This window comes from Salvia miltiorrhiza, chromosome 2, assembly GCF_028751815.1.
Source record: "Salvia miltiorrhiza cultivar Shanhuang (shh) chromosome 2, IMPLAD_Smil_shh, whole genome shotgun sequence".
In the NCBI taxonomy this organism is placed as follows: Eukaryota; Viridiplantae; Streptophyta; class Magnoliopsida; order Lamiales; family Lamiaceae; genus Salvia; species Salvia miltiorrhiza.
In genome coordinates, this window is record NC_080388.1 from 33,666,805 (window position 1) to 33,682,896 (window position 16,092).

The following is a 16,092-nucleotide window of genomic DNA, read 5'->3' on the forward strand; positions in this document are numbered from 1 at the left end:
AACAGCATTGATTTGTTTGGTGCAGATTTGTCAAAAGGAATAACGGATTTCACCTACTTCTCATTTCTTTTTACTGCGCACACCCACACTAATGTTAGTATACTAGCTGACTCAAAACTCAAACACACTATTCATAATAAAAAAATTTTAGGGCCAGAGTTGAAATTCCTGAGCTAAAACTCCAGAGTTGAAGATCCAAATGCTCTGGCTCCAGAGCTGAACTTTTCCAGAACTGTTGTCCCAAACTTGTACCCTCTTATGGCACCGTCCTTTTGAAAAGGATGCGTCATATATGTACTTTTGCTAGCCTTTTAGGTTTAGCTTTTACTTTTTCGTCTCCTTTTCTCACTTGAGACTTGGAGACTTGTACTCCCTTGGGTATGCCCAAGTTCTTTTTGTATTCTTTTTCGTTATTTATATATTTCGTATTTTCATCAAAAAAATTTTAAAAAAAAAAACAAAAAAAAACTCGAACACGTTGATTAAAGAAATAATATTTTATTAACTGATCTGCTCATCACTTTTATTATCTTTTCTAAATTTGATGTGTAATTTCTATATCTATACGAATATGAAAAATATTTTTATATAAAATAGAGATTTTCTACATATCTCTATTACATTTAATTTTAAAAAATTATAGGACGGAGGGAATATTAAAAATAGATGACCAATTGAGTTAGATTGCAAGCTAATAGACTGAAATATTTACATGGGTCAGCTCGCGGTCCGGTTCTATTTATACCCACTGCCGTCAGTGAGAATTTGATAGAATCATCTTCGGGTTATTTTCTTGTCATTAATCTGATGCTGTGATTTTTAATACAATCGTATTTTTCATAATCTTATTGAGATATGTGAGGTTGGCCCATTTCTCATTCTCTTCTCCCCTTTCTTTTCTTTTTGGGTCTGGGCCAACTTCAGGGCCCAGAACCAAGCCCACTCACTTATCCCAAACCCTAGCCCACTCCCTTTTTTCGGATATACCCCGCGCCTCCCTCCCTTTCACTTCACTCAGCGCCACAAACCCTAATCCTCACCTCTCTCTCTCTCTCTGACTCCTCGTTTCCTCCCCTTCCCACCGCCCTTTTACCTTGGTTACTCCACCGCCTTCAATGGCGCCCCTCCCTACCGTTGCTGTCACTCCCCTTATATCCCTGATGCTCTCTCATGTTGGTATAACGCATTATTAAGGACAAAAAGGCTCTGCGGCTTTCCTGACCATCGGAGCCCTGTTTGGTGGTTACCTGTGTAGATCTGAGTCGCCGGAGTTCTGTACTTGGCTCCTGCTGTTGGTGACTCTGCTGAGATCTGAGAAGCTGCTCCATATCTGTCACTTTGGCCTTGATCGAACTGCTGCCGGAAGGGTTGCCGAGTTCAAGGGGAAAATCTGAGCCCCACCGTGTCCCGAGGACACTTTTCCCCTTCTCTGAACCCTAACTCTCTTTATTTCTCTCATTATCTTTCTTGTATCTCTTTTACTCCTTTCATTCTCTTTTGTGCAAGATCTGAAGGTGGGAAGGAAGAGTCGCAGAGGGATCGAAGATCAGAGAAATCACTTCCCTGCAGAGCAGAGAAGTCCGAAGGGGCAGAACAGAGAATTCGTGAATTCTCTGCCAAGTACCAGCGGGATCAGCGCCAGCGAGATCGGCTCCAGCGGAATCACTTCCCCACTGCCAGAGGATTTGCGCCCCCGCTGCCAGAGGAATCGTCTCGCTGCGAGAAGGGAAGGTCAAGTGCTTGAGCACGAGTGGGGAAGACAGGAGGTTCGGGAACCAAGTGGTGTAACCCTGGCTAGGCGAAGATACCCAACAGTGGTATCAAAGCCACGGTGACCTAGCCAGGGCACCCTCCGAACACATCTTACCCACCCCACCGCCCTTTGGCTGCGTCAATTCGCTCCCGACGAGCAAGGATTGTGGTAGGTCCGGCTCTTCCTCCTGAAGAGTCTGGCTCTGGTAAAGCGGCTGTAACCTTAGCTCCTAGATTTAGGCTTGGTCAAGGTGCTGCTTTTTGTTTTCTCTTTTGGTATCTTGCGTTCCTGAGTTTTGTTTGCTTCCGCTTGTTGGCTATTATCTCGATAATCCCTTGGTATCTCGATAAGGTCTGTGTGCCTTGAAAAACTCTCTTGGATTGAGAGTTTGTGGACTGAGTTAGTCCCCTTGGAACCTCTAGGGTGACCAGTGCGAACCTTGCTCCACAGATCAATCTGTGCTGAGATCTGGGCTCTCCACCGCTCTTTAACTCTAGGTGGATCCTCTCAGGTCAGTTCTGACCTCCCTTCTGTTGTGTGCTTCCTTTGTGCTTGTGTCTTCTCTTGCCTGTTGCATCTGCATAATCATGAACAACATGCATGTAGTGCCATTTAATGACAGAGATGATTTTCAGGACTGGAAAATCAAGATAGAATGCATTTTGGTTAAAGAAAAGGTTAAAAGAGCTATAACCACTAAGATTGATGAAACTGTTACTGATGTTAAATTACATGAGATGAATGATAATGCTAGAGCTACAATTTTATTGAATCTGTGTAGCTCTGTGGTCAGAAAGGTGTCACACCATACTTGTACTAAAGATTTGTGGGATGACTTGAATGCTATATATGCTGCCCCTTCTGAAGTGTCAACTTGGTCTTTGCAAAATCAATTTATGTCTTTTCAAATGGACTCTTCAAAGGATGTTGATACTAATATGGCGAATTTCAATAAACTACTGCATGATTTAAAACTTGCTGGAGATGACTCCATTGAAAAGTATGCTCCCCAAATTCTTTTAAATTCCATACCTGATCCCTTTGCTGAGGTAAAATCTGCTTTGAAGTATGGTGGGTCAAAAGTTACTTGTGAAATGATTACTAATGGCCTTAAGTCTAAAGAGAGTGAACTCAAATAGATTAAGTCAAAGCCTCTGCATTGTGAAATCCTTTATGTGAACAAGAACCAAACTCAGAACTTCAATAGGGGTCAGAACCTTGATAAGTCTAAGGACATGAGACCTTATCACCAGAAGGCTGAGCATAGTGGTCAAAACCAGAACCAAAACTCTGACCAAAAACCTAGGAAGGTCTGCTGGAACTGTGGTAAACCTGGCCACTTTATCAATAGATGCAAACTCCCTAGGCAGAAAAGGCAACCTGTCCCTGAAGAGCCTAATCAAAGTGCCCACAATGTGTATGAGGATGACTGTGTTTATATGATGCATGATTATGATTTCCAGTTCATAAGTTACTCAAATGCAATTTCAAAAAACATGAGCTCCAGTGAATGGCTCATTGACTCTGGCTGCACTTTTCATGTTACTCCATTCGAGCATATGTTTTACAATCTTCAACCTATTAAATCAGGGCATGTTGCATTGGCAGATGGCCAAAATTGTGAAATCATGGGGAAGGGGGATGTGTGTTTAAAGTTTGAAAATGGAAAGTGCCTCACTCTAACTGAAGTCAGATTTGTTCCCAATTTGAAGTTCAGTCTGTTGTCTGTGTCCCAAATTGCTGATAACATGATAACTGGATCTGTTGATCATTTGAGTTTTCAGTTTAAAAGGGATTCTGAACACTACTTTTCTGCACTTAGGAAGGGGAATCTATATGATGTGCATGCTGAATCTGTGCCCTTACATACTGCAAATGTGGTTCATGATGATAAGTCTGCACTTTGGCATGCTAGACTAGGTCATATAAGCAATAAAGGCATGGATATTTTGAAAAAGGCTGGTTCTTTTGGAGATGACAAGATTTCTGACATCACTTTTTGTGAACCTTGCATTTTAGGAAAGCATCACAAGTCTGCATTCCTCATTTCTGTTCCCTATCCCAGAAAACATGTTAGCACTGAAATTCTTGAGTATCTGCATGCTGATGTCTGGGGCCCTGCAAAGGTGCCCACTCATGGTGGTAATGTGTACTTCCTATCTGTGATAGATGATTTTTCTAGGAAAACTTGGGTGTTTCTTATGAAAAACAAATCTGATGTGTTTGATAAACTGTCTAAGTGGGCTATTCAGATTAAAAACCAAACTAGAAAGAGCATTAAATGCATAAGAACTGATAATGGCCTTGAATTTTGTAATCAGCCCATGGATAGATGGTGTTCTGAGTTAGGCATCATTAGGCATAAGTCAGACCCATATACTCCACAACAAAATGGAGTTGTTGTGAGAATGAACAGAACTCTCCTTGAGAGAGTTAGGAGTCTTCTTGTTGCTTCTGGTCTGTCTAAGCATTTCTGGGGTGAAGCCCTTATGACTGATGTCTATCTGATCAATAGGTCTCCTTCTGTGCCTTTACTTGGTAAATTACCTGAGTCTGTTTTCTGGAATAAACCTGTATGCTTGAAAAACCTGAGAGTCTTTGGCTGTGCTGCTTATGTGCATCAGAATCTTGATAAACTTGAGCCTAGGGCTAAGAAATGCATCTTTCTTGGGTATCCTGAAGGGGTTAAAGGATATAGACTGTGGGATAGGTCTGTACCTGGGTTCAAAACTTGCATTAGCAGAGATGTTTCTTTTAATGAGCTGAGTTTTCCATGTTTGCTGAATTCCTCACATTCTGCTGCTCCAAGTGAGGTGGAGAACCTGAATGCTTATGATGCTGCTAGATATGAGTTCATGTTTACTCCTGTGATTCCTTTTGAGGTGGAACCCGAGCCAAACCCTGAACCTACTTCTCCCCTTGAACCAGTAATTCCTGAACCTATTGTGAATGAACATGATGTGCAAGAGCCTGCTCAAAATGATGTGCCTGTGAATGATGACTTGAATGATTATCAACTTACTAGAGATAGAGATAGAAGACATGTTAGGCAGCCTGCTAGGTTTGATGATTACAACATGTCTATGTATGCTTTTAATGTGTTTAATAATGTGGATCATGTTGAACCTTGCTCCTATTCTGAGGCTGTTAACTCTGATGAATCTGATAAGTGGCCGACTGCAATGGAATCTGAAATGAACTCACTACTAAAAATCAAAATAGGGATAACGGTTCATACATAACGGTTTTGGTCAAAAACCGTTATGTATGAGCGCACTTTTAGTGATATATAACGGTTTTACAAAATTTTGTTATGTATGTACTGTTATCCAAATGTTTTTGTAACAGTATCAAATTAAGCGTTACATATTTGCGTTATCTATTAGTGATATAAATAACGGTATTATTAAACCGTTAAGTTATACGTTATCTATGAGCATCTGCTTTATAACGGTTATTTTAGCGTTAAGAAAATCGTTATATATAAATATTATTTATTTATTAATTTTATTTTTATTTATTTATGTCATTAATTCTAATTTTTAAATAAACTAAATACCTCCCTCAATTTCAAAATCAGATCTCTAGGGTTTCAAGTTTCACTTTGAATTTCTCTTTCTCCGGTGAATCTCGCCGCCGCCGCCGCCGCCGCCGCTGCCGCTGCTCGACCGTTCCTCACGCCCTCTGCTCTCACCGTTTCAGGTATTCCTTCTCTCTTACTCGTTCTCTCTCCCCTTGCCATCTACGCTTCCTCACCGATCTCCCTCCACCCCCTGCTCTCGTTCGCGGCGCCGTCGCGAATCGCCGCTGCGTATCCTTGCTATGGTATCCTCATCGCTGCTGCTGTCGAAAGCTCGCGGCAGTTCGGCAGTCGCCGAGGAAATCTCGGCTGCGGCGGGCGATGAGAGCGTGATTCGGGAAGATAAGCTGCGTAGCACAAGGAATCATCGGCGACATACGACTGGACCGAGGAATGGTATCCGTTGTACCTCGCGAAGCAAGTATCGGACGACGCGCCGCTAGGGCTCACCGCGACATCTGCCGCAAACCGCCGCGGCTCGAGCAGCACCAGCGGTCGTCGCCGCCAGGTGCACCTCCACCGTGGTGGTTCTCGGCTATTGCTGCACCATTTTCTTCTTCTATTTTGTTCTTTTTCTTTACTTATTCTATGTTAAATCCTTGTTCTAATTCTTCCCTAACTATTCCCCTATTTCAGGAATCGACCGAATGTCGAACGTTGTCGATTCGAGGGTGAGAAATGAGCAAAGAGGTCTGCACAAAATCTCTAACTATTTCCCTAACTATAGAATATTGATTTATTACAAGTTCTAGGAAAAAAGTTGAGGTTTTGTTCACTGCCCATGTTAGAATTCTTATGGCTTTTTGTGAATTAATTGGCATTACTTGATGATGATATTCAACCTATTTCTAGCTCTAATTATAAAGCAAGTAATTGTGAGTGTGTCTGTTTTCCCTTTTTTCAGGAACATGAACTCAGCTTTATCCAGGCTGACACATGTTTTAAATGATCATGTTATCCTAATTAAGATTTATAAACTTGTTTCATATAACTTATTAGCATATAATGTGAAAAATCTATGCTACTGAAATTTCAAATTTCAGCTTAATCTAAATTTTTCACTTTAACAGACCAATTAACATATATGAGTAGTTTAGTTGCATTTTCTGATTCCTCATACTGTTGCATTTATCCGGAAGGCACTTGGTTGTTTTGATTGTCCTTATTGTTTATGTTGGGCTACTAATTTCCTATTGCCTTTACCAGGTATTTTGCTTATTAATTGCATCTTCATAGCATATTATACTAGTTTTCAATTTCCAATCTATCATTGTAGCAAGGGCTTATCTAGGTTCATGGGTTAAGCCCCAAAATCCTAGGGGACCCTTTGAAAATCCATGTTCTTTTCCAATGATAGATTGGCTTCTCATATTGCGTTGAACTGATTAATGATTTCTAATCGATGAAATTTCCAAGAACAAATCTGATATGGAGACCATCTTGTCCTATATTTCCAGCCTTGGTTTCAGAAGCAGCGTCTTACTTATGTAAAGCATAAACATGTCATTGTAGGAATCCTAAAGCATTTTAGTTCAAGTCCTTTGGGGAAGCTTAGCACAGAAGATGGAAAACCTAATGTTGATGTATTAAAGAAGTAAGTTTGGTGCTGTCACTTGTCACTATCTTTGCTTGCTATCTCTTTCAGCACTTTATTGATACCTATGATCTGGTATTGTAGGATCTTTAAAAGGATTGATGATGACGATGATGGAAAACATTTCACGCATAGAAATAGGGAGCAAATGCGATCTATTTTGCTTTGGTTGTAGCAAATGCGATCTATTTTGCAGCAAATCCTTTCATGCATGGAAAAGGATCTAGTATTGTAGGATCTGGTATTCCAATCTTGTTTTGGTTGCTTCAGCAAATGTGATCTATTTTGGGGATCAGAGCAGAGCAGGTGAGTGTTGGTATTATTGAAAAATAGAGAATTAGGCAGCAACATCAATGGTTGTTGCTCGAATGCATCTTCTCATCTGAAAATCTACCAAACATTCATATTCTCAGTCCCAATTTTCTTCACATTTATACTTTTCTTGTTTTATTGGTTCTATCACACTCACAATTTCACATATATGAGTAGATGCATAATTTGTTGTAGTCCTCTGCAAGTCGATTAACTCTCAACATTTCCTTTCACTGTGATTACAGAAGGTGAAATTCGCGCCCAATCCCAGCCTTCACTCTTTCGAAGTAAATGATGTTGATTCCTCTGCTCTTACAGCAAGATATTTAATTTAAAGGAGAATATTTTATTTTAATCTCAACCATTTCACAGGCAATTAATTAAAATGAAAATTCAAGACTTCATAGTTGAATTTAGTCATAATGCTTGCAGGATGGAAATGAGTTAAATTCACAGTTGAATTTAGTCAAAAAGCATGAAAAATGAAGTTTGTTGGACAATCTCTAATATAACTGTTGGTAACAGAGCTCAAATTCAGGTACTTGGTTCATACATTGCATAATTGTTTGACTCTTAATTCGTATGTTCTATTATAGGATGGTAAGCTGAATTCACTAGAAGACAAGCAGGTGAACTACTTTTTTTCAACTGAGTATTATAAGTCTCTTCTCTATGATTTTGCTCTGCAAGTTACTTCTCCAAATTAATTTTTTGCTTAGTATGAATTAATTATGCTTCTTGGCTTTGTGCAGGTTCGGGTTTTCCTTCAAATGAGATGTTCTTGTTTGGGCAGTTTGTGGCTTTTTATGTAAGTCCATATATAATATTAATGTCTTACTAAGTGATGATATTTAGTTGTTTGGGCAGATGGTGATTTACCTATTACTATGGACAAGTTATGATGAGATTATTTGTTAACTTGTAATGAAAATCACAACTCTATTATTTTCTCGACTTGTGTTATGTTTGAGATGTGCAGGATAGGAAGCTTGGGATCAATTCAATGAATTGGGTAAATCATCAAGATTTAGTACCTTCACAATGCATCACACTTAGAATTGATTGCGTTTGATTTTCAGATTTCATTTCGCATTTTTGCAGGATGGAAGTTTGGATGGATGAATGGAATGTTGTTGACTGAAAGCCGCTTAGAGTACTTATTTTTTGTTGAAAATTGTAAATTGACTATTCTAGCTACTTAGATACATTACTTGGTTGGTTAATATTTAACAGTTTGATTATGGATGGATGGAGTTATTTGGATTATTAAATATTTATATAATATATGTTTTGGTTGTAGCATATGTTGTGTTTGAGGATATTGTATATTGTATAATTTGTATTTAGAAAATTACAAAAACAGGAAAAAAATGCTTGAATTCTGCATTTGAAAATATATAACGGAAATTACCGTTATGTAAAATACAAAAAAACGTTATGTATAAACGACAACAAAGTGTATAAGAAATACATTTTATAATAGAAAAAATAAGTTTTATAACGGTAAAAAACTGTTATGTATGCTATCATAAGAAAACGGTAATTAACTGTTATGAAAAATATAAAAAATCGTTATGTATAATTACAATACATAACGGAAAAAATACATTTTATAACAGATTTTACCGTTACGTATTACAATTATACACAACGGTATTTCATCTGTTATGTATCCTCTTAGTACCGTTATGTATACATAGTATAGATAACGGTATATTACCGTTATGTATGAGCGCCCTCATACATAACACCACTATATACAACGGTAATTTTGGTACATACATAACGGAAATTTACCGTTACGTATGAGCATTTTCTACATAACTGAAGGAATATTAAATTGAATTAATACTCGATTGCCCGATGATCGTTTCTTGGATTATTATTAATTCATCATACAACGATTAATTCCTAACATGCTCCTATGAATTTAACAGCTGCACACAGGTGTTAGGAAAACTTACTTGAGAATCGGATGCACAGATGGTTGATGATCGCGTCGAATGATTCAGACTCCAGCTCTGATCTTCTCGACTGTATCCCGCTCAATTTCCAACGTTGGATGGACAACGAGCTATGGAAATTCCCAAGACAGAATATCACTCACGTTTCCTGCGCCCCTTCTGCTCTCAAAAACCCTAATATTTATCAGTGTATTTTCCTGAGAGCTGACAGCTGTATTTAATAATACAGAAAAGATAGGGAGGCGCCAGTTTATTACTGAGGGCCGATATTTCTGTCTTCTAGGGCTTGGAGACATTGGGCCAGCCCAGGGACCAGATACAAGGAATAAAGATGGGCCTCAAATAAATTAATTTATCCATGGTCAGCCCAGACCATAATTAATTTATAAATATCAGTTCATTCCACTAGAGAACCGATACTGACTTACCCCTTTATTGCCGGTGATGAGTCGGGGCTTGTATTTAGACTTATTAAATCTCCGTATTTAAAATATCCGACATCCATTAATTAATTAGAGCTCTGACAGCTTAAATTAATTAATCTCTTAATAATTCCTTAAGCAGTACCACTCAAACTTTATTATTACGTCTGAACTTAATCAACCTGCAGGGTTTAGCGTAATAAACCTTATTGAGCTCCTTAAGGGGATGTCATTATCCTATACCGGATACGGGTACTAATACAGATAATCAAATATCATATATTAACCGCTATCACCCAAGATACAGAGTACTCGAGTTAGTATATAACTTTCACCCATAGTAAGTCAAAGTGATATACGAGTTAACATATATATCTGAATACTTATTAATATTAAGATTTATAAGTCACCGAGATCTTGATTCTTCACTTAAGTCAGATAGAAGAATACATCTCAAACTGTGGTCCTATCAATACGTAATGACGTACCAGTATAGACAAGTAGCCAAGACAAACTACTTCCATCTATACTGCAGCCTAAACCAATAACTTGTCCTAGAGTTATTTCGGCTGTGATCATATTATATCTCTTAAGGTTATTCCAATTATACGGTCTTCTGTGATCTACAACACACCATATAATCTACTTATACAGAGATAAAGAACATACATATGCAATCATGAACACAATCAGATAGGAGATAAGAATAGTGAATAACAGGAATCATTGTATACAAGCATAAAGTTCTTGCTTTCAGTATACAAATCCAACAATCTCCCACTTATACTAAAGCAAAACTTTTAGTATACAATGTGTCTAAATACTAGCGATTACAAAAACTTCACTTCATCTCTCCCACTTATACTGAAAGTTTTTCTCTAAGTGGGTGGCATCAACCGCAATCCCATCCCTCGAGCATGCTTCTCATAGGTCTTTTGCGGTAAGCTTTTCGTGAAAGGATCAGCTAGGTTCTCCAATGTATCAATCTTTTCTACTATCACATCTCCTCTGTTTACGATTTCTCGTATGATGTGGTACTTTCTCTCTATGTGTTTTGACGCCTTGTGGCTCCTGGGTTCCTTAGAATTTGCCACTGCACCCGAGTTATCACAATAAATTATGATACTCTTAGGCAAATTAGGGACCACTCCTAGATCCAAGAGGTGGTTCCGGAACCATACAGCCTCCTTAGCAGCTTCCGAAGCAGCTACATATTCGGCTTCCATGGTGGAGTCTGCAATGCACTTCTGCTTTGCACTCCGCCACGATACGGCTCCACCTCCCAAGGTAAACACATAACCAGAGGTAGATCTCTTCTCATCCCGGTCAGCCTGGAAATCCGAATCGGTATAACCCAAAGGAAATAGACTGTCTGACTGGTAAACTAGCCTATAATCTCGAGTCCGTTTCAGGTACTTGAGAATATGCTTTACCGCAGTCCAGTGTCCTGGTCCAGGGTTCGACTGATATCTTGCAACCATGCCAACGACATAGCAAATATCAGGTCTCGTGCATAGCATCGCATACATGAGGCTACCTACGGCGGAAGCATAGGGTATCTTCCTCATCTCCTCAACCTCACTAGGCGTCTTAGGACACATGTCCTTAGACAGAGGAATGCCATGTCTAAAAGGTAGCAAGCCTTTCTTGGCATTTTGCATGCTAAAACGAGCAATCACAGTATCAATGTAAGACGCTTGAGATAAGCTCAACATCCTTTTCTGGCGATCACGAACGACCTTGATCCCCAAGATGTACGCTGCATCTCCTAAGTCTTTCATTTGAAACTGTTCGGATAACCACTTCTTTATGTCCGATAATAGCTCAACATTGTTGCCAATGAGGAGGATATCATCTACATAAAGTGCAAGGAAAACCACGTCACCATTGGCATCTAAACGGTACACGCAACTTTCGTTCTCACAACGAGTAAATCCATAGGATTTAATGACCTCGTCAAAACGTTTGTTCCATGACCTCGAAGCTTGCTTAAGTCCATAAATGGACTTCTTAAGCTTCCATACAAGATGCTCTTCGCCCTTCTTCACAAACCCTTCAGGTTGCTGCATATAGATGTCCCTTCCTTCTTCAAGGAAACCGTTTAAGAAAGCGGTCTTGACATCCATTTGCCAAATCTCAAGGTTCATGTGGGCTGCTATGGCAAGGAGTATTCGGATAGACTTGAGCATGGCAACCGGCGAGAAGGTCTCATCATAATCTATACCCTGTTCCTGGGTATAACCTTTCGCCACCAGTCTAGCTTTAAAAGCTGCGACTTCGCCATCCGAATCTCTCTTTCTCTTGTATACCCACCTACTACCTATAGCTACAAAGCCATCTGGTAGTTCGGTCTTCTCGTATACATCCATAGTACCCATGGATTCTATCTCAGAAACCATGGCCTCGTACCAAGAATCTGCATCTTGATCTTTCATCGCTTGTCTATAGTTATCAGGGTCGACATCCTTTTGTTCATCAACAGGGAGTAGATCCGAAGATTCTCCCAAGAACATAAATCGATCGGGTTGAACTACAACCCTCCCACTACGACGAAGCGGTGGTGGTACAGCTGTGACAATGGTTTGTGCAGTGTCCTGTGGTGCATTCACTTGCACACTTGGCTGGGGTGATGGATTCGCCTGTCCATTGCCTTCGATTTCTTGAAGGACAATCTCGGACCTAGACTTGTGATTATCTATATAATCCTGTTCCAAGAATCGTGCATTGGTGCTAACAACCACTTTCTGATCCTTAGGATTATAAAAATAACCACCTTTCGTTTCCCTGGGATATCCTACAAACAACATTACTTCGCATCTAGGATCCAATTTCCTTGCCTCTTTGTCAAGCACGTATGCAGGACAACCCCATATCCTCACATGATTTAGACTGGGCTTACGCCCTGACCATAATTCAGTGGGAGTCTTGGGTACAGCCTTGGATGGTACTAGATTCAGCAAGTAAGCCGCTGTTTCCAAGGCATATCCCCAAAACGAAATGGGCAACGATGCATAGCTCATCATCGATCGTACCATTTCCAAAAGAGTTCTATTTCTTCTCTCTGCTACACCATTCTGTTGGGGAGTACCCGGTGCAGTCAATTGGGATGTAATCCCTGAATCTGACAAGTACTGCAAGAACTCGTTCCCGAGGTATTCGCCACCGCGATCAGACCGCAATGACTTGATAGATTTACCCAATCTCTTCTCCACTTCCGCCTTGAATTCTTTGAATTTCTCAAAGCATTCAGACTTGCGTTGAAGTAGGTAAATATACCCATACCTTGAGTAATCGTCAATGAAAATGACAAAATACTCATACCCTCCACGAGCTTTTGTGGACATCGGTCCACACAAGTCAGAGTGAATCAATTCTAACACATGCGAGGCCCTATTCCCCTTGGCCTTAAAAGGCCTTGCCGTCATCTTTCCCTCTATACAGGATTCGCAGGTTCTAAATGGAACAGCTTGAAAGTCTTTCAAGACTCCATTTGAAACGAGCCTTTGGATCCTATTTAGATTGATGTGGCCTAACCTTAGGTGCCACGCATGCGTATATTGTTCATGAGAATAATACTTCCTCTTATTCGGATTTGGAAGGATTTGTGATGTAGATGCAACATGGACAGAGTTGTTAATTGGACATGTAATAGTACAGAGAGAATTGTTCAAAATTCCAGAACAAATAGTCTTGTTATCTCTCATGATAGAAACACCTCTATCAAAAACAACAGAATATCCATTCAAAAACAATTTTGAAACAGAAATTATGTTCCGCCGAAACTCCGGCACATAAAGAATATCTCTCAAAACTAAAATGTCATCACCAAAACATAAAGATAAATCTCCAATAGCAACAGCTGCGACCTTCGACGCATTGCCCATGGAGATGGTGATCTCATCACTTGCCAGTTCCCTTGTTGGCTTGAAGCCCTGCAAGGTGTAACAAACATGGTCAGTTGCCCCCGTATCCACTACCCACGAATGAGTAGAAAACGAAGCTAAACATGTTTCAGTTACTAAAACTTGTGACGTACCTTGTCCCTTTGCCTTGAGCGTTGGACAATCTTTCTTCCAATGCCCAACCTTGCCGCACTTGAAGCACTTTCCCTTGGCCGTTGGCTTGTTCACGCCGCCGGTAGGGCCATCTGCTTTGGCTTTACCGCTCCCACTAGCCTCATTGTCATGCTTGCCCTTTGGACCTTTCCACTTCTTTTTCCCGCCTTTCGACGAAGAAGTAGATGCCTTGGCAGCAACAAGGACCTCTTTCCCATTGCGCGAGCCCATGACTCTCTCTGCCGCAACTAGAGCATTCAACAACTCATTAAGAGTATAGTTGACCTTGCTCATAACGACATTGAGACGGAAGTTCTCAAAGGTCTTGGGGAGAGTATTGAGGATGATATCGACCTTGGCTTCGCCCTCGATACCCCCTCCTAGCAGATCAAGCCTGTCAAACAGATTTGTCATATGCATGACATGATCGTGCACAGAACTGCCTTCGCTCATCTTACAAGATAAGATTTCTCTCATCAAGTTAAAACGAGCAGACCTCTCTGACTCCCCATAAACCTCCAAGAGGTTTAACATGATGGTCGCTGCATCATCCATGCCCTGATGCTGGAGTTGCAAAGTTTGCGACATAGTCATCATAATATAGCACTTGGCCATATTATTAGACTTGTGCCACCTTTTATGAGCCTCCCGTTCCGCATCAGTCGACACATCAGTTAAGGCCGCGGGACGTGGAGTAGTAAGCACAAAACTGTGCTCATCAGCGTCAAGTATATACATTATGTGGCGTTTCCATTCGGTGTAATTAGGACCGATGAGAGGATTGTTTGCTAGAATGTTAATAATCGGAGACATAGACATATCTGAAAGTAAACAATTAAACATGTAAGAACATGAAACGCATACAGTTCGTAACAATAATATTGTAACCTTTTGATAAAATAATATTAATGAAACCTCCAACTGCCCAAGAAAACTCATGAGTAAGCCACGATAGGGTGAACGTTTACCATGATTTCCTCAACCAGACTATTTGCCTAGTCCTTTAATTTCCATCCATGTCAACATAACCTTTTGACAAAGGAAATTAATAGTTGGATTTTAACTAGACCATATCAAATTCAAGAAGGGACTCCGATGGGGAGTTGTACATTGTACTTGATTTGATATCTAAGCAATGACCACAATTTAACCTTGAGCATTAAATTCTTGAAATTAGCATACTCACTAGGACCATGCCGCTTTCAATTTAACCTCTTGGTTATCTTATTTAAAATCCATCCTCTAAAGTACTTATGAAAATCATACGAGTAAGCCACGATAGTGTGGACGTTTACCGCATAACTCCCACTACTTAAATGGATTTAAATATTTTTAATAGAAATCCCAACTTAACAAACTTGTGAAATTAAATATGGAGTAAGCCACGATAGGGTGGACGTTTACCCATACTCTCAATCACTTCGTCTTGGGACCGCATGTGGAGGTCTAAAATAATTTTTAATCACTATAAAAATTATTAAACAGCTTAGTCATTTTTCTTTCAAAAGGTTTGTTCATGCTCAAGCACATAAACCTAAACATGCTTCTCTAGAACGCAACATGTAAATCATGCTCGCAGAATTCTAAAACATGCTTAAGAAAACGGCAACCTACTATCATGCTCGTCTAAGCGCAAATAATAAACAAATATTAACAAGCAAAGACGTGCAAAAGCAGGTAAAGAGCATAAGGGATTAACAACCACGACATGCAAAGAACATAATAAAAGAATTAAAATTCTTCGTGACCCATTCGTGGAATCCCAACATCTATTCTATTTTAAAAGAAAAATAAAATAAATAAAAATGGACAAAAAATGCCCATAAACGCCTAAAACAGGCTGAAAAACAGAACCAGCCCTTGTTTGGGCCCAAAACACGCGGCCCAGCCGCCCAGGCCCGTCCAGCAGCGGCCCAGATCCACAAGGAGCAGCCCAGGACCCGCTCCCAGCCACTGCAGGCCCAAAACAGCGAGCCCAAACCTCCTCTGGCCCAGATCCGCGCTCAGGCCCGTCAACCCGCGAACTGCTAGGGTTTTGCGCCGCCAAGGCGGCGCTGCACTCCACCACTGCCCGCGCGCAGTCGGCTCCCGGCCACCAGCCCTGCCACCTGAAATCTTCAGCTCTCGGCCGCCAGCAACAGCCCCGCACAGCGAGAGCACCAGCAGCAGCCTTCACGGTGAGCCTCGGCACAGCAGCATCAGCCAACGGTGGCGGTGGCTCGCGGCGCACAGCGCCCTGCCCGTCTGCATCTTCGGCAGCCGCTGGTCTGTTTCGGCAGACCCCGGCGCTTGCTGCCGACAGACCACACCCCGTCAGCCAGACTTCACCCCCGTTCTGCCCAGCAAACGCCTGGCGCAGCAACACCAGCCCGGGCATGGGCGCGCGCACAGTTGCGCTGTGACTCGCGCGAA

General features: G+C 40.8%; 1 protein-coding gene across 15 annotated transcripts; it reads left to right on the forward strand.

Moving 5' to 3' along the window:
- Window positions 1–5,316: 5,316 nt before the first annotated feature.
- LOC131012096 (uncharacterized) lies at window positions 5,317–8,541 on the forward strand. Of its 15 annotated transcripts, none has more exons than XR_009097193.1 (7): window positions 5,317–5,455; window positions 5,607–5,857; window positions 5,970–6,023; window positions 6,846–6,927; window positions 7,012–7,868; window positions 7,992–8,251; window positions 8,341–8,541. XR_009097193.1 is itself a non-coding variant. In XM_057940012.1 (7 exons), exons 1-5 carry the CDS (start codon window positions 5,727–5,729, stop codon window positions 7,489–7,491), a joined length of 294 nt encoding a protein of 97 aa, XP_057795995.1. In that variant the 5' UTR covers window positions 5,323–5,726; the 3' UTR covers window positions 7,492–7,868; window positions 7,992–8,251; window positions 8,341–8,541. The 15 variants fall into 15 exon arrangements, 2 of the variants coding, with proteins under 2 accessions (XP_057795995.1, XP_057795994.1); XR_009097188.1 differs by having other exon boundaries at window positions 5,607–5,841; XR_009097189.1 differs by having other exon boundaries at window positions 5,323–5,841; window positions 7,992–8,047; window positions 8,219–8,251.
- The last annotated feature ends 7,551 nt before the right edge of the window (window positions 8,542–16,092 follow it).